This window comes from Henckelia pumila, chromosome 1, assembly GCF_033568475.1.
Source record: "Henckelia pumila isolate YLH828 chromosome 1, ASM3356847v2, whole genome shotgun sequence".
In the NCBI taxonomy this organism is placed as follows: Eukaryota; Viridiplantae; Streptophyta; class Magnoliopsida; order Lamiales; family Gesneriaceae; genus Henckelia; species Henckelia pumila.
In genome coordinates this window covers 59,194,996-59,220,714 of record NC_133120.1, presented here as the reverse complement: position 1 = coordinate 59,220,714, position 25,719 = coordinate 59,194,996, and the positions used below count along the sequence as shown (strand labels likewise).

The window sequence follows — 25,719 nt, the reverse complement described above, 5'->3', positions numbered from 1 at the left end:
AAAAAAAAAAAGTATTAAAAACCAAAACATCAAATAACTTAGAGGACTAAAACGCAAAACAATTAAACTTACAAGAATATTTTAGCTATTTTTAAATATGGAAAGTACATTATCCACTCATAGATATTAGTTTATGGTCAGTGATGATCTTAACAACTTTCTTTCATAATAGATGCACGTGTTTTTGAAGTTTCATTTAATAGCATGGTTTATGAGTATTTGTAAATTCATTACCATATTAATTATAATGATTAATCATTCTCCCCTTTATTTTCACAGGGGAAATGTTTGACCACAAATCTGGAGCAACCTTCTTACCTTGTTTCTATTTTTGACTGGGTGTGGGCAAGGATAATCGCTGCAATATTGTTGCCATTACATATGTTGGCAAAAAAGGTTATGTACAAAGAAATTCATGGTGCGATTGGCATTTCAAAGGTTAACCATATTGTCTATCATGATTTTACTCCACTGCAGCTGTGATACATTACATTTCTCTTACATGATATCATGGACATTGTGTGTGCCCCGTAGAAAAATTATTTTATTCTTTCCAGCGTCTCACAAAATCGTCCTGTAAGAAAAATTAAATGAGAATTTTACCTTGGAAATTTTGTACGTAGGCTGGTATAAGTGGAGGTGGCAGCTTGCCTGCACACGTAGATAAGTTCTTCGAGGTTAAATGTTTTGCTCTTTAATTTTAATTGGGAAAGTAGGGGTTTGAGTTGTATCGGTTGTCTTACTCTATCCTAATGATCGACACAGGCAATTGGCGTAACAATTCAAAATGGATATGGCCTAACAGAATCATCCCCTGTTCTGGCGGCTCGAAAGAAAAGTTGTAATGTAAGAAAAATATATATTATATTTGTCACACTTGTATTAATGCAATTTTATGACATTTGACGTCAGTAGTAAACAAGGGAATTTCTGAGGACGACCTATATATACTGCCATTTACGTCGGTCATGAATTTATTTCAAACATATGGGAAAAAATTCTAATTAACCATCTTGTACGTGAAGCAGTTTTAAAATAACTACGTTATTAATATATTGTCATTATTGGTTCTTTAGAGGTTAAAGGATGATATCATATGATGCATTAATGTTTGGTGACTTTTCTTAAATGAACTTAACAATGTCACGAACCAAATTCATGAAGGTTCTTGGTTCAATTGGACATCCTATTCCGCATACAAAAATAAAAGTTGTAGATGCTGAAGCAGACGTAATCCTTCCTTGTGGTTCGAAAGGCATCGTTAAAGCTAGGGGTCCACAAGTGATGAAAGGCTACTATAAGGTTTGTTTATAAATCTCCTCTTCATTTAAATAGAAAATGTTGCTCTCTATGAGAATTTAATATGGTCTTAATGTGGAGAAGATATCGAATTAATTGTCTGCCTTGCTTTGGAGTCACGAATGTGATCTGACTGACATTTCTGTTACTTGGTAAAGACACATGAAACCAAAATATATATATAAGGTTTTTCTTGTTTGATGCTTCAATTTTTTATGTTCTTGGAGTTTATAAATCTAAATATATTAGTTTGATGGGTGAAATGGCCTAAAAAGTTATGTACTACTGAAAAATATTCTTCACGAAACAGATTGATAATGGAATCAGAAATGTTAAGCCTGCGAAACAAAAATGTAATTGGGTTTGCTTTTGTAATTGGACTTGCTATATGATCAGAACCCATTGGCAACAAAACAAGCTGTAGATGAGAATGGATGGCTTGATACAGGAGATATTGGCTGGATATGTCCTCATCACTCTAGGGGACGAAGTCGAAAAGCTGGAGGGGTAATTGTTCTAGAAGGACGGGCTAAAGATACAATAGTACTTACATCAGGTATATTATTAACATATATATTTCTAGATTAGTTTGTACGCTTTAAAAGATGAAACATTCGTTTTAAAAAAAAATATGTGGATTACCACTTTTTTCTGTGTAACTATGTTTATTGTCCTGTGATTATAATAGTACATCATTACTCCTTATGGCCCAGGACCACACCGAAGCTCTACGTGTTAAGGCTGTGTTGGAGTACCGTCATCTCGTACCCAAGAAAGACGCAACGAAAGTTTTAAAATTTTAATTTGTTGAAAATCAAAATATACTTGGGCATTATTCGTATGGTTTAATCAAAATTCATAGGTGTTTAGTGGTTATAACTTTGGGGGCTAATTGCATTCACACCCCCTGTGAAAAGTATAAAAGACATAAAACCCCCTAAGAAATATTAATAGGCTAATGCATCCCTCAGTTTTTTAAAATGTAGCACATTTCACCCCTATGTTATACAAAGTCGGGCACATTTATACCCTATCATAGGGGTTTTTATGCTAATTTTTTTAAAACATAGGGTCTAACATGCTATTAATTTTACACAGGGGGTTTTATGTCTTTTAGACTTTTCACAGGGGGTGTAAATGCAATTAGCCCTAACTTTGGTGAATAATTCACTTGGCACAAAATACTCTGAGATTAGTAAAATAGTTCTTGTTGTATATCCCTACGAACGATGAAATGAAACCAATCTTTCTTTAATCTCTCAATCAAGTCCATGATTGGATTGTCTATTCCTCTTCTAACTCGTACTAGAGATAAAATTAAAGAAGAATTTTTTATTGAGATTGAACGAATAAGATGTCAATTCAAAACCCTATTGATTAGAGCCGGCCAAAATCTATTGCAATATTAGAGAGTACTGAGGATCTCAAAAACCTTGCTCGCAACTCGTATTAATTTTTTTTGAAATTTATGAATATATATTTTATGTATTTTCCTTAGTGTGTAAGTCGTGTTTTATGGTAATAATATATCAACCTAATATATTAGTACCATATATATAATATCTATGTATACACACACACACACACGTGCCTACACATATATTTGTACATTATATCCTTATATAAATGCATATATATATATGGAGATTGGCAATCAGACTAGAAAATCTAGCAGCCGAAAATTGATAAATATGGAGATTGACAATCAGACTGTCAACAATGGTCCGACCCTCTCTTTTGGGCCGGAAGATTTAAAAGGGGTTTCTAGCAACCATAATGATGTACTGGTAATAAGGGCCATGGTCACAAATTACGATGTGGCCCGGATATTTGTGGATTCAGGCAGTTCTGTCAATGTTCTATTCCAAGAAGATATCAATCAAATGGACCTGGGACAGTACAAAATGGAGCCCGTCGTAACATCACTCTTTGGTTTCACGGGTCATGCAATCCGGCCTGTTGGGTTAGTACATATACCTCTAACTCTTGGAAAAGGCAACGGTCGCAAGACCAGGATTGTGAGCTTTATTATAGTAGACGCTCCGTCTGCCTATAATTCCATACTGGGTAGACCTGCCATGACCACTTTCATGGCTGTTGCGTCAGCTCTGCATCAGAAAATAAAGTTCCCAGTTGGTAATGAGATCGGTGAAGTACAAGGTGATCAAGTTATTGCTCGCAAATGCTATGTGGAGGAGGTCAGAATAGAACAAAAGGTGACCAGGACGGATAGAGTTGACAGACCTAGACTTTCTAGCATAGAAAAAGTCAACCTAATAGAAGACATAGCTGTCACCGCTGAAGAAGAGGTTGAGGAAATCATGATCTCCCCTCCTTCGGGGATGGTAAAAATTGCTAGCAACCTTGAAACACCGTTAAAGCAAACCTTATTGGAATGCTTGGAAAAAAATAAAGATGTTTTTGCATGGTCAGTTTCCGACCTAGTAGGGGTCCATCGAGAACTAGCAGAGCACAAGCTCAATGTGGTAAAGGGTTGCCATCCTATTATTCAAAGGAAATGGCACTTCGGTCTTGAGAAAGATGTAGTAATAAAGGAACAAGTAGACGAATTACTCATAGTTGGACACATTGAGGAAATCTATTTTCCGACCTGGTTGTCCAATATAGTTCTGGTGCCAAAGTCCTATGGTAAATGACGCATGTGTGTGGATTTTCGGGATCTGAACAAGGCATGCCCAAAGGACTGTTATCCGTTACCCAGAATTGATCAACTTGTCGATTCCACAGCGGGGCACGAACTGCTCAGCTTCTTGGATGCCTATCAAGGATACTATCAAATCCTACTAGCTAAAGAGGACAAGAATAAATTGAGTTTTGTGACGTCAACAGGAACATATTGTTACAGGGTCATGCCATTTGGCCTAAAAAATGCTGGGGCTACATACCAAAGGTTGATGGATAAAATATTCGAGCAACAAATCGGAAAAAATATCGAGGTCTATGTAGATGATATCCTGGTCAAGACCCGAACTACGGACCAGTTCATTACCGACCTAACTCAAACTTTTCAGACTTTGAAGCACTATCAGCTTAAGCTAAACCCTAGCAAGTGTACTTTCGGAGTCCGAGCTGGAACGTTTCTTGGTTATATGGTTACGAGAAGGGGAACTGAGGCAAATCCGGAAAAGGTCCAAGCTATTATTTCTATGAGCTCGCCCAGGAATATATAGGAGGTACAAAGGTTAACAGGAAAAATCACAGCATTAGCCCGGTTTATAAGCAGGTCTGCAGATAAAAGTCTATCCTTCTTTAAAGTATTAAAAAAGAACAAAACTTTCGAATGGAATGAGGAAAGTGAGAAAGCCTTCCAGGATTTGAAAGCCTATTTAAAACAATTGCCTGTGTTGAATAAGCCCACTCAAGGAGAAGAACTTTTCTTATATTTGGCGGTCACACCTCGAGCAGCAAGTTCAGTCCTGGTTAGGAATGAGGGAACAAATCATCAACCTGTTTACTTTGTGTGTCATGCTTTGAAGGGACCCAAGCTCAATTACTTAACTCAAGAAAAGCTTGCCTTAGCTCTGGTCATCACCGCAAGAAAATTACGTCCTTACTTCCTGTCACATCCCATCACCGTGCTCACCAATAGCGTTCTTGGAAAAATTGCAACTAATCCAGACGCATCGGTGAGACTTATCAGGTGGATTACAGAGTTGAGTGAGTACGACATCAAATTTGAGCCTCGGACAGCCATAAAAGCTCAAGCCCTAGCAGACTTCTTAGCAGAGACGGTTCAGTTAGAACAAGAGGAGCTTTGGAAGATCTTTGTAGACGGGTCATCATGTCAATCAGGGAGCGAAGCTAGAGTCATGATTATCTCACCTTGGGGTGAAGAAACAAATATCTCAATTAGATTGGACTTCAAAGCTTCTAACAACGAAGCAGAATATGAGGCATTATTACTTGGACTTAAGGCAGCACGGAATCTGGGTATTTCTCGGGCTACTCTATATTTCGATTCTCAATTAGCTATTCAGCAGAGCAAAGAAAAGTTTGAGATCAAAGATGATAAGATGAGGAAATATGCCAAGGCATTAGACAAAACCAAGGAAGGATTCACCGAACGGAACTTAGAGCTCATCCCCCGAGCTGAGAACATCAAGGCCGACCATTTGGCTCGCTTAGCCAGTGCCTTGAATGACCGACCTAATCCCATTGTTGCAGGTCGGGCGCTCGTATCTTAGCTGGAAACTCTTGATGATATGCTAACTCAAATACCAAAATTGGATTGGAGATATGATCTACACATATATCTAACCACGAAAGAATTACCAATTGATAATAAAAAAGCTAAGGAGATAAAATGAAGGGCACTTCGTTTCATCATGATAGATCAAATTCTGTTCAAACGATCCTTCTCTCAACCTTTGTTGAGTGTTTAGGTCCCGATGAAGCAAATTATGTATTACGGGAAATTCATGAAGGGTCTTGCGGAAGTCATCTAGGTAGTCTTGCCCTGGCTCGGAAAGCCCTTCTTGCTGGTTTCTTTTGGCCTACTATGCGGAAAAATTCTTCAGATCTGGTTCATGCGTGTTGTAATTGCCAGAGACATGCTAACTTACAGTGGAGACCTGCAGAATACATGAAGGCAGTGGTGGCCGCCTGTCCTTTTGATCAGTGGGGAATGGAAATTGTAGGACCATTCCCTGTTAGCACGGGGCAGAGAAAATTTTTGTTGGTCGCGGTCGACTATTTTTCTAAATGGGTGGAGGCCGATCCCCTAGCTAAAATTACGGAAAATGAAGTGCTCAATTTTCTATGGAAAAATTTAGTGTGCCGCTTCGGGATCCCTCGCAGGTTAGCATCAGACAATGGAAGACAGTTCTGTGGATCCAAAGTCCGAGCATGGTGTCAAGAAATGAAGATCGAACAAGTTTTTACCTCTGTAGCATACCCGCAAGGGAATGGACAGGTCAAAGTTACTAACAGAACGATAGTCCAGGCTCTTAAGACACGACTGGATGCAGCCAAGGGCATGTGGGCGGACGAACTCCCTTCCGTATTGTGGTCTTACCGAACTACAACTCGATCCGGTACGGGTGAAACTCCTTTCAGTATGGTGTATGGGACTGAAGCTGTTCTCCCGGAAGAAATTGGACAAGAGAGTGCTAGGATAATGGCATATGGGGCAAACAATCAAGAACTGCGAGCAATGGATTTAGACTTACTTGAAGAGCACAGGTCCCGAGCTGCAATTAGACTCGCAGCTTATCGCAAGCGAATGACCCAGGCCTACAACAAAAGAGTATACCCTAAGGTTTTCCAGGAGGGAGACCTGGTTATGCGAAAGATACAACATCCAGGGGAAAGAGGAAAGCTAGAGGCCAAGTATGAAGGCCCATTCAAAGTGATAGGAAAAGCTGGAATAGCTGCATATTACTTGGAAGATGCCCAAGGAAAAAAGGGTAAAACGCCATGGAATGCTCAGCACTTAAAAAAATACTATCCGTAGTAGCTCAGCTCGGGTCTCGTCATACTATCTTACTAAGCTAGTTCTTAACCAGCCGTCTTTTTGCGTTACAGTCAGTCCTGTTTTGTTTCCATCAGGGCCAGTCCTGTTTTAGTGTCAATTTTGTTTTTTGAATGTTGCAAGAGTCAGTTCTGTTTTATGGAACACCCTGTGATTTTTTGTAACATCCTTTATTCAAAGTCCACCTCAGTGGCCCACATCAGTGGAACTCAAAGCCCAGGCAGGTCTGGCACTCAAGGACCACATTAGTGGAACTCAAAGTCCAGGCAGGTCTGGCACATAAAATCCACCTCAGTGGCCCACATCAGTGGAACTCAAAGCCCAGACAGGTCTGGCACTCAAGGACCACATTAGTGGAACTCAAAGTCTAGGCAAGTCTGGCACACAAAGTCCACCTCAGTGGCCCACATCAGTGGAACTTAAAGCCCAGGCAGGTCTCGCACTCAAGGATCACATTAGTGGAACTCAATGCCTAGGCAGGTCTGGCACACAAAGTCCACCTTAGTGGCCCACATCAGTGGAACTCAAAGCCCAGGCAGGTCTGGCACACAAAGTCCACCTCAGTGGCCCACGTCAGTGGAACTCAAAGCCTAGGCAGGTCTGGCACTCAAAAAATCACATTGATGGTACTTAAAAAGTTCAAGTTTGGATCGATATCAAAGACTGCAGTAAGGCTAGAATAGTTTTATTTTGGGACTCAATTGGAATTCAGCCAGTCCTGGTATATGTACGTCGGGCCTTTAACGAGTTGCACTTAATAAATCCTTGATTAAACTTTTAGACAGTCCGGGTACATGTAGGTCAGACTCTCAAATATTTAAATTGGCTCGATTCAATTAGTCCGGTAACATGTAGGTTGGGCTTTAATGACAGCATTTATTGTTTATCCAGTCCGGGTACATGTAGTCCGGACTCTCAGTAATTTACTCGGTGAAATTTTGACTCAACTGGAATTCAGCCAATCCGGATATGTGTAGGTCGGGCCCTTGAATGATTTATACTTAATACATTTTGTGGCTGGACTTGCATGCACTTTTATAACAGTAAAACCATGTTAGAAGATGAGAATTCTTAAAGAAACCCGAATTGGGCAAAAACATTCATGCACGAAACAGTAAACAATGTACTAGCCCGACTTGGGCAACAACCAAAATCACTGACCACGCAAGGTCTACCATTAAGATTATGTTTTTAAACAACACATACAACAGGAACAAAAATAATCAAGGAACAGAGGCATCTTGAGGCTTTGAGCTTTGGTCGGGATCTGCTGGCTTCTCCGGCTCGGCCTCCTTCGAATCCTCATCAGGCATGTCATCGAGAGCCTTGGTACAGTCTAGGAAAAGGGCGGGGTGCTCGGCCTCTGAGTACCCATTAGCCCTGAACTGGGCTAAGCACCCCTTGAAACCCTCGTCAAAGAAGGTGGCCGTCTTCTCGGCTACAGCATTAGCAAAATCGGCGGAATTCAAGAACTCCTTTTTCCCGACCTCCTTCGCAGCCTCAAGCTCTTTGGTCAGGGCCTGCGTTTTGCTCTCCAGCTCAATCTTGTCCACCTCTAGTTCAGCAATTCTACTATTAGCAGTCTCCAGAGCAGTACGGCAGGACTCAACTCCAGCACTTATCCCAAACCGTTCTTCCTCATATTCCTTCCTCATCTCACGAGATTTCCGTGTGAGCTCAGAAATCCGAGCAACGAAGGCCTCCTGGTTCAGGTTGTGTTCCTCCCGGGCATTAAAAGCTCGGCTGGTGATCTCCCCTCCCCAAGCTAGAGCCTGTTAAAATATAAGGGGTAAATACCAGCTTGGTAAATGACAGCTCAGTATACAAGGTAAGATTGAATAATGCAACATACCTGCAGGGATGCCAGAGCAAAGTTTTGTTCAGCTTCCAAGGCGGGCACCCCTTGAAGGATTTTTAAATTAGAACAAGAAATCAGGTTCTGCATTATGCCTAGGCAGCCTTGTGGGTCGGGCTTTGAGAAAAAGGACATATCTGGGACCCCGGGCTGATCAGGCATTCCATGAGGCTCAGTATCAGGTAGGGGGTCGAACTCCACTATGGGTTCCTTGCCACGAGCTCGGGATGAGGAAACAATGGGCGGTTGCTGAACTTCGAGAAGACCAGTGCTGTGTTGGTCCTTGGCTTTGGAGTTTTTCTTTTTGGATGGCTCAGCAGGAGGGGGCTCAAGATGAGCACCGGCCTCACCTTCTGTTTTCTTCCTTTTCAGATTCTTTTGAGCAACTCGGAAATTAGCAGGCATGGCTGCAGAGCTGATCATGTCGTCTAAATCAAATAAAAAGTGATAAGTATAATACACGGGTTTAAGTTAGTCTACATAAGGGTAGCATGGGTACAGGGGTACTACCTACATCCCCTTCGATCTCCTCTCCCTTCCCACTGAAGCCGTAATGACAGAGCAGATCATCCTCAATCAGGCTTTCAATGTTAAAAGTTTGCGCGGACATTGTGTTGATAAAGTTTGTGAAATCATGAGTGGGTAGAGCTGGGGTTTCAGGGGTGGTGAAATTCATAGCCTAATTAGATCGACATTCCCAGGGCTGGTTGGGTTTAACATAAAAATACCTGTTTGTCCAACCCTTGTGAGAGGTAGGCTTACCCTTCAAAAAGGGATACTCGGGTCGCATGGAAATATAAAAACGCCCTGGGGCGGTTTTCTTAATCTGTAGGAAATAGAAGAAATTTCCCAAGTCTAAGGGAATTCTAGAAAAACAGAATAGGACAGCTAATGATAGGATTGAACTAAAGGAGTTCGGAGATAACTGACTCGGACAAATGCAGAAATATTGACAGAGTTGTGACACACAGCTCGGGAGTGGAAACCTCAAGCCCATTTTTACCTGATCTAGGCTAAAACTTAGAAAGTCAAGGGGAGGCTTGTGAGCTTGGTCTTTCCGACCTGGGATTAAAAGCTCATAGCCCGCAGGCATACCCGATCTCTCTCTAATACTAGGACCCGAGTCAGGACTTAGGTGGGAGGCTAATATTTCAAACCATTGTTTAATCTTAGCAGTTAATCGATCCTCATCCGACCTAAGTCTATGTAATCGTTTCAATTTTTCCTCTCGGGTTTCAGATAAATCCAGGTCTGAGCTTGGGTTATCAGATTCAGAGGGATCGGGGTTGTTTTGAGGGGAACTGGGTGCTTCCATAAATTCTACTATTTCCCTAAGGGAAGTTTCATCTGGGGAAGACATTAAGCTAGCCTATGAGAAAGAGAGAAAACTTATAGGTGGAAGGGTTGCAGTGGTGTAGCTCGGTACAAAAGCACACAGGTTGGGAGCAAGTAATTCAGGTCGGGCGAGCTCTCGATATTTTAACAGCGTAACACTACAAGAGTGAGGTAAAAAATGAAATTTTTACTGACCTATTTATAGAGGAGGTGAATTGATCTAGACCATTGATTTTACCCTTGATCTACGACTCGGGACGGGACGAGTCAGGGTTTTCTAAGCTTCGGGAGATGAAGCGTCAGAGGGCATCTCGGCCGTTCGTAAAAAGCACATCACGCGGATCCTGATCTGGACCGTTCAAAGAAACACATCCCTCGGATTCAATTTTGAACTGTCTGACTGAAGTATGGGTAGTACGGGGTTCGGACTACATTTCTTGGTCTAAATTCATTCTTCTTTTAGACCAGTTAGGGAGGTACTATTGATACCCCGGGAAATTATTTTAACCCGGAACCATTCATTATGGGTTTAAGAGGGTTGGCCCAATTATTGGATTATTATTATACATATAAGGTCCAGCCCAGTTTCCTACCTGTTAGGGCGTATCAAGACCTGGGCTGCTGTTAATGGGCCGACCCGAGCTGGGGCCCAATGGGCTTGGTATGTTTTCTAGTTCAATTAGGAATCAAATACATTGAAGATAAGCTTGGTCATTGCACAGATATGAATGAGATAGGGATAAACTCAAGGACGGACCAATGAATGAAGAGTCCTACTTCAGGACATGTTATAGTTCGACTAGGTAACTTACTCTATTTTCCCCTATAAATACAGATACTGTTATGGTTTCATTATTCATTACTCACTATTCACTATTCACCACACATTCACTCACTCATATCTCTCAGTTTTCGCATTAATCATACTCTCTGCCTTCAAGCCACTGACTTAGGCATCGGAGGGGTCACGCCGAAAACACCTTGGGTGCCCCTTGACCTAGCTGTTGCTTTGCAGATCTACGTGGAGCCCGACCCGACCTTCTTCATAAAGGAGTTGGAGGATCCATTCTATCAGACCGAACCCGAGGTAAAATTCCGACATCATCAATATACATGCATACATATATATATCAATGTATATATAGTACACATTTTTACACACACACACACACACACACACATATATATATATATATATATATATATTGAGTTTTGATCTGATAAAAACCATCGAAATCACAAGATGATGTGACGTTCACTATTGGATGTAGAAGATACCTCGTCAGCGGTGCTCACATAAATGCTCACGGTAGTTGCACAACATATCAAACATATATATATATATATATTTATATATATGTATGTATATATATATATGTATTTATAATATAATGGGCATTTTTTATTCAAGTTCAACTAGAATATAAGTCAATTAAATCCATTTAGGACTTAATTAATTTGCATGATGGGATTGTACGTCCATGAATCATGTTACCATTATGTTTCTTTAATTATAATCCTGATCGATAATCCATCATCACCGATAAGACGACTTTAATTTTCTCGTTATATTTATTACGCACATTCCAAATTTCAAAAACACTGATGTTTAAATAAGGCAACTCCTGATTTTGGAACTATTCCACTCAAATAAGAAACTTTCACTAGTCTCCTCAATATTTAAGCAGTCACACTGACTTACAAAACTTTATAAACACTTTTTATAATTTAAATAGTGTGATCTCATCAAACTTGTTTTCATAAATTCAAGTCTTTGAATTTATTATCTCAACGGGAACAAGAAAACTAGTACTTCTGTGACCCTCAATTGTTCAGGGTTACACCTAGCCGTCAGTTCAAAACTCTTTGTGATTCAGGATATTGTCCTTTATGCGGGCTTAACCTTATCAGCCCCATTCTATGCATAAACTACTTAATAATAAGAATTTCAGAACTTATTTCTGAATTGACCCACCTAATCATGGTATGAGCATCTAGTAGCATCGTCCCATGATTTCCTAGGTATCACTAATAGTGCCTATAAGAACCAATCTATTATCATTATTGTACAATACAATGCATTTATCTCATATATCCCGATCGAATTTGCAACCATTGGTTAATCAAGGATTGAATGTGAAGTTTGATAATGATATGATGCATCTTTAAGAATACTAGTGGCATCGCATGTGCAACTAGGAAACCATTTTACCCTAAGGCACATTTCATACTCTGGCCAGAGATTTCATGCATAGCTATAGTTTGGATTGCCGGTTTGTAGCCGTTACACCGCCGGTTCGAGAATTGTTGAGATTTTAGTCTAGTTGATCACGTTGTGCTTTATTTGACTTGAAAGATGATGTTGTAGCTCTCTTCTCATTATTTTCAGATTGGTGTTGAAGGCTATTCGAAATCGAGAACTCCGATTTTGATAAGAGGATTGAACAAGGTTTGCAACCATTGTCATTTGCAAGATTATGTGTGATTGAGTAGACTTTTATATGAGTTTGTTGTTGTTGATTCTCAAGATTTGGAGCAGCTCAAACTCAAGATTAAAGGTATAAATCAACATCAATTCAGATGGGACATTTCTTGTTTTAGATACTTAATTGTTGCTTAAATTTTTATTTGTTACTTGAATTAGCATGTCTTGTATTTATGGTTAGAGCCAATGCATCAAGATTATGTTGCATTCATTTGAGCCATAACCTAAAAAGCATAGACGGTCGAACGACCTAGATTGAAAGAGACGTTTGGAGGGCTATAGATGAGTGGCATGGAACGTAGATTTACTTTCAGAGCTAGATGACTCACTATAGTTGCACCAAAGTCAGGGGATTGAGATACTTTACACCACCCCGATTGGTAGAGTCGGTGGTTTGCTTGAGATTTTATTCCCCGGGATCCCAAGAACCGAGATTTCTTTGATAGCAGATTGATAGCCATGATTCATACATGCATTGCATTTATCTTTATTTAGATTGCATGTACGTTGTTTATACTTGGAATTATATTCTCACAAGAGTTATCCGGCTGTTGCTTTGTTTGTATGTGTGCATGGCAACAGGTGGGGTAGGAGCTGGTCAGAATCGACATGGGTAGCTCGAGTTAGAGTCTTAGCCGTGGGACTCGGGTTTATGTTAGCAAGATGGCATGTATTATATGAGTTTGTCAAACATGTTAGAAAACAAGAAAATTTGTTTATGTCTACTCGTCGAGTACTCATTTATGTTTAAGATTTCATGTATTCTAGATAATTAGAATGGTGTTTGAATGCATGTATTTTATGTAAAAGCATGTTGAAGATTATATGCTTTTGTTTATGTCATTTTCCAGATTTGCAGCCTTTGAAATTCTGACTTTTTTAGTAGGGCACGGACCCTGTATATGCCTCTGTGCATGGGTCCGTGTACCCTCGCATTTGTAATTGTTGGAAGAAAAGCAAGGCACGTACCCCGTGCATACCTCCGTGCCAGGGACCGTGTGACTTCGAGTCGAGGCAGAAACTTTGAAAATTTGCGTTGTTGTGCACGGACTTAGGCACGGAGGGATGCACGGAGTCCGTGTAGAAAATAGAAACTTGGAGTTTTAGTGTTAATGATTCGCACGGACCTGGACGCGGAGGTGGCACGGGGTACGTTACCTTGCAGCCATAGATTCTTGGCTAATGCATGGATCTGTGCACGGAGTCCGTGTATTTTTTTTAAAAAATATTTGATTTGATTATCTTGTATCATGTTTGAATTAATCATGCTTATTTATTAATTGCTCCTAAGATGAGATTAGCAAACACGAGGCCCCACAACTTATGTAATGGGCTGGGCCCCACCCTCTGCTTCTGGCCCATCTGGCCTTCTGCTCTGGGCGGCCCAGACCCATACTCATGGTCTTGTCCCCACCTGGAAAATGGAGTTTTTGCCTTTCCCAGGGATAGAACCTTGCACCTCCAGGTGTGGGGCCTCGGGTTGCTATTCTCAAATCTTAAGGGCAATTAATGAATAAGCAATCACCAAGCATCCGAAGCTGTAAAAAACGAATTTTTTTTTTTTTTAAAAAAAATAGGCTGCGCTCGAGCGGCTGAAAAGCGCCGCTCGGGCGCGCCATGCTCAAATCGAAGAGCAACTTTCTGCCCCGGGCCGCGCTCGGGCTGCTGTTTTCTGCAGCTCGGGCGCTGCCCTGGACAGCTTCTTGCCCGAAAATTACAGCTCCCAAACCTGATATTTTGATATGAACACAAGCTTATACATATAAACAGTGTCTCAAGCAAGTATACATGCATTTTATTACATCAACCAAGTTGCTAAAGAACGATAAACGACCCAAACTATCTCAAGTTTTATACATGTATTCCAAAACCAACAAGTTCTAAGGTTCCTTGCTTCTAACATTCAAAACATCATCTACAACCCGAGTCCTCATGTGCTAGACTCTCTCCCAGCTGTCAATGACGTCGATGATCAGCTTCTGCCCTCTCTGTTGTCATGCACACATACAAAACAAGACAACAGCCGGATAACTCCGGTGAGATACAATTCTCAGTATAACCAACATATTGAAAGCGTTAAATAAATCATATCGACTCTATTTAAAGCTCAACTCAACAAATAGAGTACTCAAACGCTTTAACTACGAATTGATTCATATAACTTCGAAGCCATCAAGATTCATAAATGATCTTGACAAGGATATCCATCTAACGAATTCGTAAATGACTCGCAAATAAGGTTAACCGCAACCTTGGCTTAGAATCAATTCGATATAACATCATATCAACTCAAATTTAAAGATCCACTACCTGAGATGGATCAACAACACCACAATCAAATCAAAACATAAACAAGTATGTGATTTTTGCGGGCCAACTCAAAGATAATCGTTCTTGAGTTTCAAAGTCCCTACTTCGCGATGTCGTCATTATACCTTCATTTATCGAGGTTCCGAACTCTTCAAATCTGCGAGATATAATCAAAATACATATATCAAACTTCATATCAATCTATCATTTCAGAAACGAGTCAAAACCATCAAGAATTCATCAATCAATCGCATTTCAAACCTCAACACTTTCTTCGTTCGTTCAAGTCGGCGTCTTGTGTCGTTTATCGTTCAAACTCAACTGAAACTGAATAAGAAACATACTATAACATTCATAACATCTCAATAAAAACTTCAACTCAGAATTCGGCTATCAAAACAGTTCCAAAACTTGATTAAATGACGTAGCGATTCCAAATCGGTAACCGACGTAATCCCGACTTCGAAACTTGTAACTCAAACTCATATATCAGCATATATTTTATCAAATTCAATAGCATAAAATCATAACAGCAGCTATAATCATCGATATACATGCTACAAATCATAATCAATCCCTTCAATCATCCAAATTTGATCCGGTGTCGAAACTAGACGCAATACAAATTGCAAAACATGATTGAAAACTCAATATCTGATATCTGTCAATTTTCGAAATTCAAACCATTCTAAAAGATATAAAATCTTACACCAAATCGAAGCCCTTGTCGTAAGGATTCCAGAACACTTTTCGGAATCAAAATCAGATACCCGGTTCAAAAGTTACATGGTTTTGAAGATCAAAAACTCAAAGAGAAATGAAAGAAATCGAGCTCTCTGTTCTTGGCTTCAAAATTCTGAACAAAATTCCATGCTTACACGTTGCATAAGCTGACTCTTACACTTAAAATCTGATAAGGTATAAGAGAATTGCAATTTGGTCCCTCAACTCTTCAATAATTGCAATTTGGTCCTCGGTCCTTATTTTAATTCAATTTCAATCCTAAATAATTTAAGAATATTATAATTTAAATCAAAACTTTAAATATTCCCAAATTAAATATACTCGGATAAAATTAAATAAATTTGTATTAATCTCTAATTAATCCCGGGCCTTACATTTCTCCCCCACTAAGACATGAGTTCGTCCTCGAATTCATAAACAGTATAGATATGCAGTCCGCATGCTCATAAGAATAAAGAATAACTGAAAACTGAATAAGAACTCACATCAATGAAATAAGTAAGGAAATCGTTGCTTCATATCTTCTTCGACTTCCCAAGTCGCTTCTTCAACTCCGTGTCGACTCCATTGAATCTTCACCAATGGAATGGTCTTCGTTCGGAGTTGCTTTGTCTTTCTATCAAGAACCTGAATAGGTTGCTCGAAATAGCTAAGAGTGTCATCCAACTCAGTTTCATCGGAGTGAATCATATGAGATGCATCAGATATGTACTTTCTCAACATCGATACATGAAAGACATCATGTATTCCAGATAAAAACATAGGAAGAGCGAGTCGATAAGCTAGATTTCCTATCTTCTCGAGAATCTCATACGGCCCAATATACCTCGGAGATAATTTCCCTCGTTTACCAAATCGAACGGTGCTTCTGAACGGTGAAATCTTCAGAAACACTCTATCCCCCTGATCAAAAGATAACGGTCGTCGTCGTCCATTTGCATATCTGGTCTGTCTGTGCTATGCTATTCTCATTCTCTGCTGTATCAGTTTCACCTTCTCAGTCATCTGTCTGATCATATCAGGTCCTAACTCAGGTACCTCAGAAATATCATCCCAATACAGCGGCGATCGACACTTCTTCCCATATAATGCTTCGAATGGTGCCATCTCTATACTCGTCTGATAACTGTTGTTATAAGAAAATTCCACGAGTGGTATAGAATTTTGCCATGTAACACCAAAATCAAGTACTACAGCTCTAAGCATATCCTCAAGCGTCTGAATTGTTCGTTCAGATTGACCGTCGGTTTGAGGATGGTAAGCAGTACTCAAATGTAAACGCGTACCTAGAGTTTCCTGTAGGCTATGCCAAAAGTGCGAAGTAAACCTCGGATCTCGGTCAGATACAATCGACTTTGGCACACCGTGTAGTCTTACCACTTCTCGAATATAGAGATCCGCCATTTGATCATGACGATAAGTCATTCGATAAGGAATAAAGCACGCAGATTTCGTCAACCTATCGATGATCACCCAAACAGCATCGCATCCTCGAGATGATCGCGGTAACTTCGTTACAAAGTCCATGGAAATGTGATCCCATTTCCATTCAGGAATTGATAAACTCTGTAATAAGCCACCCGGTTTCTTTCTTTCAGCTTTCACCTGTTGGCAATTCAAACATTTAGATACAAATTCAGTCACATCAGACTTCATTTGCTTCCACCAGTACAGACTCTTCAAGTCGTTGTACATCTTTCTACCTCCAGGGTGAACACTAAAGCGACTACAATGGGCTTCTTTCAGTATGTTCTGTCTCAAATCTATAATATTAGGAACAACTATTCGGTTATTCACATACAAGATATCGTCATCACTAACCTTGTACTCAGACTGATGTCCTGATTTGATCATTTCAATCGATTTCTGTATACTCTGATCAGCTTTCTGTGCTTCTTTGATACGAATCAATAACTCTGGCTCAGCACTAATTGCATACACTCTCATCGGCCTTCTATCTGTCTCAAATACATACCCAGAAACACAACAATTCTCAATCAAACTAGATACACCTACAGTAGATAAAGATAGAGCACATACTTTTCTACTCAGGGCATCTGCTGCTGCGTTAGACTTTCCCGGATAGTATTTGATTTCACAATCAAAATCCTTCAATAAATCAAGCCATCGTCGTTGTCTCATGTTCAATTCAGATTGTGAGAATAGATACTTCAGACTTTTATGATCAGAAAAGATTTCAAACTTCTCGCCGTATAAATAATTTCTCCAAATCTTCAATGCAAAAACGATAGCAGCCAATTCAAGATCATGAATCGGATACCTAATCTCATGTGGTTTCAGTTGTCGAGAAGCATAAGCAACAACATGTCCTTTCTGCATTAAAATACATCCCAAACCCTGGTGAGAAGCATCACAATAAACCACAAAATCACCAGTACCTTTAGGGATTGTCAACACTGGCGCAGTAGTCAATCTCTTCTTCAGTTCAACAAAACTCCTTTCACATGCCTCAGACCAAACAAATGGTGCATTATTCTTTGTAAGCTGTGTAATAGGCTTCGCTATAGATGAAAAATCTCAAATGAATCGACGATAATAACCAGCTAAGCCTATAAAACTTCGAATTTTTGGCACAGACGTCGGTCTTTGCCAACTGATCACAGCTTCTACTTTGCTTGGATCCACTGATATACCATCTCCTGATATTATATGGCCAAGAAACACGACTCGCTGCAACCAAAACTCACATTTGGATAACTTGGCATATAACTTCTCGTAACGTTCTCAATACAATTCGGAGATGATCAGCATGTTCACACATATTCTTAGAATAAATCAAGATATCATCGATAAATATGATCACGAAATCATCTAGATATCTTTGAAATACTCTATTCATCAATACCATAAACACTGCTGGTGCATTCGTTAGACCAAAAGGCATGACTATGAATTCATAATGGCCATACCTGGTTCTAAATGCAGTCTTAGGAATATCTTCATCTCTAACCCTCAGTTGATGATATCCGGATCGCAAATCAATCTTCGAATATACTAACGATCCCTGCAATTGATCAAATAAATCATCGATACGAGGTAAAGGATAACGATTCTTTACCGTTGCTTTGTTTAATTGCCGATAGTCAATACATAGTCTCATCGATCCGTCCTTCTTTCTAGCAAACAATACCGGAGCACCCCAAGGAAAGACGCTCGGTCTGATATAACCCTTGGCCAACAAATCTTCGAGTTGGTCTTTCAGTTCTTTCAATTCAATCGGTGTCATACGGTAAGGTGCTTTTGATATCGGCTGTGTACCTGGCATCAATTCAATACCGAAATCTACCTCTCTATACGGTGGCAGTCCTGGAATCTCGTCAGGGAATACATCTGCAAACTCACTCACCACCGGTATATCAGTCAGTGTCGGACTAGTCTTCAATACATCAACAGCATAGATCAGAAATCCCTCTGCTCCTTTTTGTAACAACTCAGTCATAGCAAGAACAGATATCAATGGAATTTTAGATCTTGATCCCTTACCATAAAATTTCCATTCATCAGCCATATCAGGTCTGAACTTCACAATCTTCTGAAAATAGTCTACTGTAGCTCTGTACTTGGTTAGCATATCAATACCGATTATGCAATCAAAATCAGACAAACCGAGTACAATACAATCAAGCTCAATCTCATGCACCTCACACTGTAATATACAATTTCGTACAGACTTCACTGATACAATACCTCGACCCAGAGGTGATGAAATAGATACAACAGTAGCTAAGGGCTCAACAGGTAATGAATGCAATGCAACAAACTGCTCAGATATAAAAGTATGCGACGCACCAGTATCAAATAAGACATAAGCAGGATAACCATAAAGAGAACAGTTACCTGCAATCACATCATCTGGTGCCGCTTGTGCTTGCTCCTCAGTCAATGCAAACACCCTTGCTTGTTTCCTTGGAGGTTGATTCACCGTCTGACCTCCTCCTCTACTCGGTGCTGTAGGATGTGGTTGAAAAGAGTGAACTAAAGATGTAGATTGACCCACCGGTCTCGATGCTCCTGCACCCTGTGCACCTTCAGATCCTCGTTGCGGACACACTCTTGCAAAGTGTCCCATCTTGTTGCAAATGTGGCAGTTTCCAAACACACCTCGGCATTGTTCATCAGTATGACGACCTCCACATTTGGTGCAATATACATCAGACTTCTGTCTAGCTCTAGACTGTCGGGATCCACTAGAACTAGAAGAGCTACCACCACCTGATCTCTTGAACTGTTTGCTCTTACCCTTGAAGAAATTTTTCTTTCCACTGCTGCTACCTCCAGCTTCAAATCGAGGTGGCTGTGGAATCTGTGGCCATTCTTGTGGTTGTCTCACTGGCTGTGGCACAAATTGTGCTCCTCGTTGTTTTAGTATCCCTGCTTCAGCCCCCTTTGCTCGATTCAGAGCATCAGCAAAGGTATTCGGTCTTCCCGAATTCACCAGTGTAAACACCTCAGGATTCAAGCCATTGATGAATTGATCGGCTTGAGCTTCGTCACTAACAGCGATATGTGGTGCAAACTTCAACATGCTAGTGAATTTGGCAACATATTCTTCAATATTCAATTGTCCTTGTTGCAAACTTGCAAACTCTGCTCCTTTGTCTTTGCGATAAGACACAGGAAAGAAACGCTGATAGAAAGCAGTTCGAAATACAGACCAGGTAATAACAGTACCTTGGTTTTCCAGTGCTCTCTTCATCGCTATCCACCAACTCTTGGCAAGGCCATGCAATTGATGAATTATCAGTCTCACATGACGATCATCTGTATAGTCAATGGACTCAAATAGCTGCTCAATATCTTCCAGCCATTTCTCACATTCTATAGCATTCTCTGTTCCTTGCAACTTCGGTGGTTTGAATGACTGGAATCGTTTCAAAAGTTTCTCCATCGGATTAGCATCACTGAACTCATCAGTAGACGTACTACCCTGTCCATGTTCAGACACTGTCACTCGGACCTGTGAAACATTGGTCTGTTCAGGCTGATTCACAACCAATGGTTGTCTAACTCTCGGTGCTGGTCGGGGAGGCATATCTGATAATCAAACACATTAGTGTACAGTTCATCATATCATAACACATTTCTGTTTCAGTTCCTCAATGCCATCTCAAAAGATCGAATCTGATTCAGTCGTATTATTATATGCTTCCAATAATATCAGATAACGGATAACATGCAATTCTTAAAGCTGTAAATCAAGTCAGATAATAAACATGCTTCAAGAATACTTAAATCAGAGTAAAAGACTCGATCTACCCCACTCATCTAGTCATAGTCCGAGAAACTTAACGCTCTGATACCACCTGTTGTGGGGCCTCGGGTTGCTAATCTCAAATCTTAAGGGCAATTAATGAATAAGCAATCACCAAGCATCCGAAGCTGTAACAAACAAAATTTTTTTATTTTTTTTTAAAATAGGCTGCGCTCGAGCGGCTGAAAAGCGCCGCTCGGGCGCGCCATGCTCAAATCGAAGAGAAACTTTCTGCCCCAGGCCGCGCTCGGGCTGCTGTTTTCTGCAGCTCGGGCGCTGCCCTGGACAGCTTCTTGCCCGAAAATTACAGCTCCCAAACCTGATATTTTGATATGAACACAAGCTTATACATATAAACAGTGTCTCAAGCAAGTATACATGCATTTTATTACATCAACCAAGTCGCTAAAGAACGATAAACGACCCAAACTATCTCAAGTTTTATATATGTATTCCAAAACCAACAAGTTCTAAGGTTCCTTGATTCTAACATTCAAAACATTATCTACAACCCGAGTCCTCATGTGCTAGACTCTCTCCCAGCTGTCAATGACGTCGATGATCAGATCCTGCCCTCTCTATTGTCATGCACACATACAAAACAAGACAACAGCCGGATAACTCCGGTGAGATACAATTCTCAGTATAACCAACATATTGAAAGCGTTAAATAAATCATATCGACTCTATTTAAAACTCAACTCAACAAATAGAGTACTCAAACGCTTTAACTACGAATTGATTCATATAACTTCGAAGCCATCAAGATTCATAAATGATCTTGACATGGATATCCATCTAACGAATTCATAAACGACTCGCAAATAAGGTTAACCGCAACCTTGGCTTAGAATCAATTCGATATAACATCATATCAACTCAAATTTAAATATCCACTACCTGAGATGGATCGACAACACCACAATCAAATCAAAACATAAACAAGTATGTGATTTTTGCGGGCCAACTCAAAGATAATCGTTCTTGAGTTTCAAAGTCCCTACTTCGCGATATTGTCATTATACCTTCGTTTATCGAGGTTCTGAACTCTTCAAATCTGCGAGATATAATCAAAATACATATATCAAACTTCATATCAATCTATCATTTCAGAAACGAGTCAAAACCATTAAGAATTCATCAATCAATCGCATTTCAAACCTCAACACTTTCTTCGTTCGTTCAAGTCGGCGTCTTGTGTCGTTTATCGTTCAAACTCAACTGAAACTGAATAAGAAACATACTATAACATTCATAACATCTCAATAACAACTTCAACTCAGAATTCGGCTATCAAAACAGTTCCAAAACTCGATTAAACGATGTAGCGATTCCAAATCGGTAACCGACGTAATCCCGACTTCGAAACTTGTAACTCAAACTCATATATCAGCATATATTTTATCAAATTCAATAGCATAAAATCATAACAGCAGCTATAATCATCGATATACATGCTACAAATAATAATCAATCCCTTCAATCATCCAACTTTGATCCGGTGTCGAAACTAGACGCAATACAAATTGCAAAACATGATTGAAAACTCAATATCTGATATCTGTCAATTTTCGAAATTCAAACCATGCTAAAAGATATAAAATCTTACACCAAATCGAAGCCCTTGTCGTAAGGATTCCAGAACACTTTTCGGAATCGAAATCAGATACCCGGTTCAAAAGTTACATGGTTTTGAAGATCAAAAACTCAATGAGAAATGAAAGCAATCAAGCTCTCTGTTCTTGGCTTCAGAATTCTGAACAAAATTCCATGCTTACACGTTGCATAAGCTGACTCTTACACTTAAAATCTGATAAGTTATAAGAGAATTGCAATTTGGTCCCTAAACTCTTCAATAATTGCAATTTGGTCCTCGGCCCTTATTTTAATTCAATTTCAATCCTAAATAATTTAAGAATATTAGAATTTAAATAAAAACTCTAAATATTTCCAAATTAAATATACTTAGATTAAAATTAAATAAATTCGGATTAATCTCTAATTAATCCCGGGCCTTACACCAGGGATGATAAGAACTTGTACTTATGCCTGGAGGTGCAATGTTCTATTCTTGGGGAGGGCAAAAACTTTCTTTTCCAGGTGGGGATAAGACCATGAGTATGAGCCTGGGCCGCCCAGAGCAGAAGGTCAGATGAGCCAGAAGCAGAGCGTGGGGCCCAGCCCATTACACATATGATGTTGTGTTGTTCATTTGTTTTTTTGGTAAATCCATTAATTTGCTAGAACTCTTAGTATTAGGAAAGTAATTTTAGTAGGATGTTTTTTAGTCATTGTCAGGTCATGCTGGTTGGCTATCACAAATAATTTTGGTCTATTTTGTATGTGTTATTTATTTATTTTATCTCTTCTATTTATCTATCTTATTAATACTGAGAGGGTGATAGTAAGTATTTGGTCCGTCAGTTTGTCAAAATATCTAATTTTGGAAACAAAATCTCTATTTTTAAAGAAAAATGTTTATTTTTTTGTACTTCCTGATTTACTTGGTTAATGTTTTTTTGATTGAAGATCTTAAATTCTATTAATATATAATTAATTAATATAAATCATGAATCACACATATAATACTCGAATTTAAATCTATTAATTGAATAAGAAAATTGTAAATACATGCAACATGTGTGCGTAGGTTCGGTAGTATATATATTAAAAGTGTTAAGTAAATATAATAATAGAAATTAATTTTTAGCATTTATGCAATGAATTCATACGTAAAAATTTTCATCATATATTCCAGTATTGAGCGATTATATATAATAAGTTACCTTGATGTTCAAAATTTGTTGGATGTTGTCCGCAAGTAGCTCCTGTCTCAAATTTTGATGAGAAAGTGTGATTTGGTATTGCTTCTATATAGCAGATTTATCTCACTGCAGCTTCATCAGGACCTAGAATGAACAACATAATTAAATTGTCATTTGTATTCGTATTATATGAAATTCTAGTCTTGAGCGATTATATATAATAAGTTACCTTGATATATAATAAGTTACCTTGATGTTCAAAATTTGTTGGATGTCGTCCGCTAGTACCTCCTGTCTCAAATTTTGATGATGAGAAAGTGTGATTCGGTATTACCTCTATACGACAGATTTGTGTAACTGTAGCTGCATCAGAACCTGGAATGAACAACATAAACTGTCATTTGTATTTATATTATATGAAATTCTAGTCTTGAGAAATTATATATAATAAGTTACCTTGATGTTCAAAATTTTTTGGATGTTGTCCGCTAGTACCTCCTGTTTCAAAGTTTGATGAGAAGTGTGATAAGTCATTGCCTCTATACGGCATATTTGTCTCATTGTAGCTACATCAGGACCTGGAATGAACAATATAAATTGTCATTTGTATTATATGAAATAAGTATAAGTGGATATTTTTCTAGTTTTAATTGAATAAATTAAGGTTTATTAAAGACAATAATGTGAAGCTGAGTAATCAAAATATTTATATTGAATGTAATTTATTGTAAAATATGCTTACGTAATTTATCGATGTTCGACATTGATTGAACATTCATTGCAGTTTTTGCTGTAAAGTTATTGATGGAAACATCAGAATCATCTGCTGTGGATGAGGTAAGATTAGGGTATCTTCTTCTCCGGTAATATTCTCTACGGCGAGCTAAGTAGTTAGATCTTTCTTCTTCGGTGGTCATTGAGTGTCTTCTGTTACGATCAGATGTTCTATGTTGTTGAAGTCATTCTATATAACATTATATGGATATAAAGTTATGTGCGTGCACGTTTTGCATGGATAACCATAATTTAATTACCATAGTTTTACATGTATAATTTGAAACATAATAAAGTTTTTTTTGGTGTGCTAAAAATTTGTGCATAGCATATCATATCTTTATGGTTAGAAGTAGCATTAAGGAATTAATAGCGGTTGAGTTTCTATTCGTTTGTATAACTGACTGATTTCTTCTTGTTTCATAAGTTTATTGGCGCTTTTGGATGTAATTTTGTCGTTGTTCTTGTGTCATGTCATGTCTTCTATTATGTTCACGAATGTACGTAGTTGAAGTCGTTCGACACTGTTTTGATTGGTTTGAGAAGGAGAGCGAGACATTTGTGTTCTATATAGTATTTCACAATAACAAATGAGTTAAGACCCAAGTAAATTAGAAATCTAAATAAAGAATGATGTACAAATCAAATTTACAAAAGCTCATTGAAATAGATTGTTGGACTGCATAAAATAATAATTAACAAAAGAACATAAAAAATGTGAAGAACAATGAAAGAATACATAAAATTATGTTTTAGTTTTTCAATGACCGAAGAAATAAAATAAATATAAAAACAAAGTACATGTATTCCATACATTTAATAACTTAAAAATAAACATATTTATGATACTTGAGAAAGTTTGCTTTGGAAATAATTTGTTTTGTAGTGTAAAATTTGCACAAAAATAGTTATATATTTGCCTAGATAATGCCCAATTTATCAAAAGAAGTTCGTTTTCCAGAAAGTTGAATGGGCACAATAATTTTTAATCTTTAACATCTGAAAAAGATCGAAACTTCCAGCAAGTTAATGTTGAAGTAATTTTGGTAGAATAAATTAAACAAATGGATGTTGAAGGAAATAAATATATTAATGCTAGTTTTGGTTCATCAAGCCTAGAAAAAAATATTGAAGTAATAATATATCGCACATAATACACAAAGATCGATAAATTAAAAAAAATTGAAATTATCATGTTCCAATACATCTTTGATCATACTCTTATGATAAAGTAGAAAAATAATAAATTTTAAAATGAGTAACTAAGAACATATAATTATTTGAAAATAAGCATAACAACATATAATCAAAAATTATTTGAAATAAGCATAACACCATACTGGACAGAGAATTTTGTTACGCCTTAAACGCATACAAATCTCTTAAACG

At 38.6% G+C, this 25,719-nt stretch overlaps 2 protein-coding genes across 2 annotated transcripts in view; both read left to right on the top strand.

Moving 5' to 3' along the window:
* LOC140863166 (long-chain-fatty-acid--[acyl-carrier-protein] ligase AEE15, chloroplastic-like) overlaps positions 1–2,136 on the top strand; it is a 58,084-nt gene extending 55,948 nt beyond the window's left edge. Inside the window, exons 10-15 of the mRNA XM_073266380.1 lie at positions 280–438; positions 624–677; positions 766–846; positions 1,165–1,302; positions 1,696–1,855; positions 2,013–2,136. Coding sequence (XP_073122481.1) covers positions 280–438; positions 624–677; positions 766–846; positions 1,165–1,302; positions 1,696–1,855; positions 2,013–2,038 — 618 coding nt within the window. The 3' untranslated portion in view covers positions 2,039–2,136. The remainder of the gene's footprint in view (positions 1–279; positions 439–623; positions 678–765; positions 847–1,164; positions 1,303–1,695; positions 1,856–2,012) is intronic.
* An 854-nt stretch (positions 2,137–2,990) lies between these two features.
* LOC140863158 (uncharacterized) lies at positions 2,991–5,504 on the top strand. The gene is made up of 3 exons (XM_073266368.1): positions 2,991–3,948; positions 4,048–4,448; positions 4,491–5,504. Exons 1-3 carry the CDS (start codon positions 2,991–2,993, stop codon positions 5,502–5,504), a joined length of 2,373 nt encoding a protein of 790 aa, XP_073122469.1.
* Positions 5,505–25,719: the final 20,215 nt, after the last annotated feature.

What these genes read in the sequence shown, in the direction of transcription:
- LOC140863158 (XM_073266368.1), top strand. Translation starts at nt 2,991, where the DNA reads ATGGAGATTGACAATCAGACTGTCAACAATGGTCCGACCCTCTCTTTT. An exon ending in TCTGGTGCCAAAGTCCTATG is followed by an intron (nt 3,949 to 4,047) that starts GTAAATGACGCA and finishes TCGATTCCACAG; the next exon opens with CGGGGCACGAACTGCTCAGC. An exon ending in CTGAGGCAAATCCGGAAAAG is followed by an intron (nt 4,449 to 4,490) that starts GTCCAAGCTATT and finishes AGGAATATATAG; the next exon opens with GAGGTACAAAGGTTAACAGG.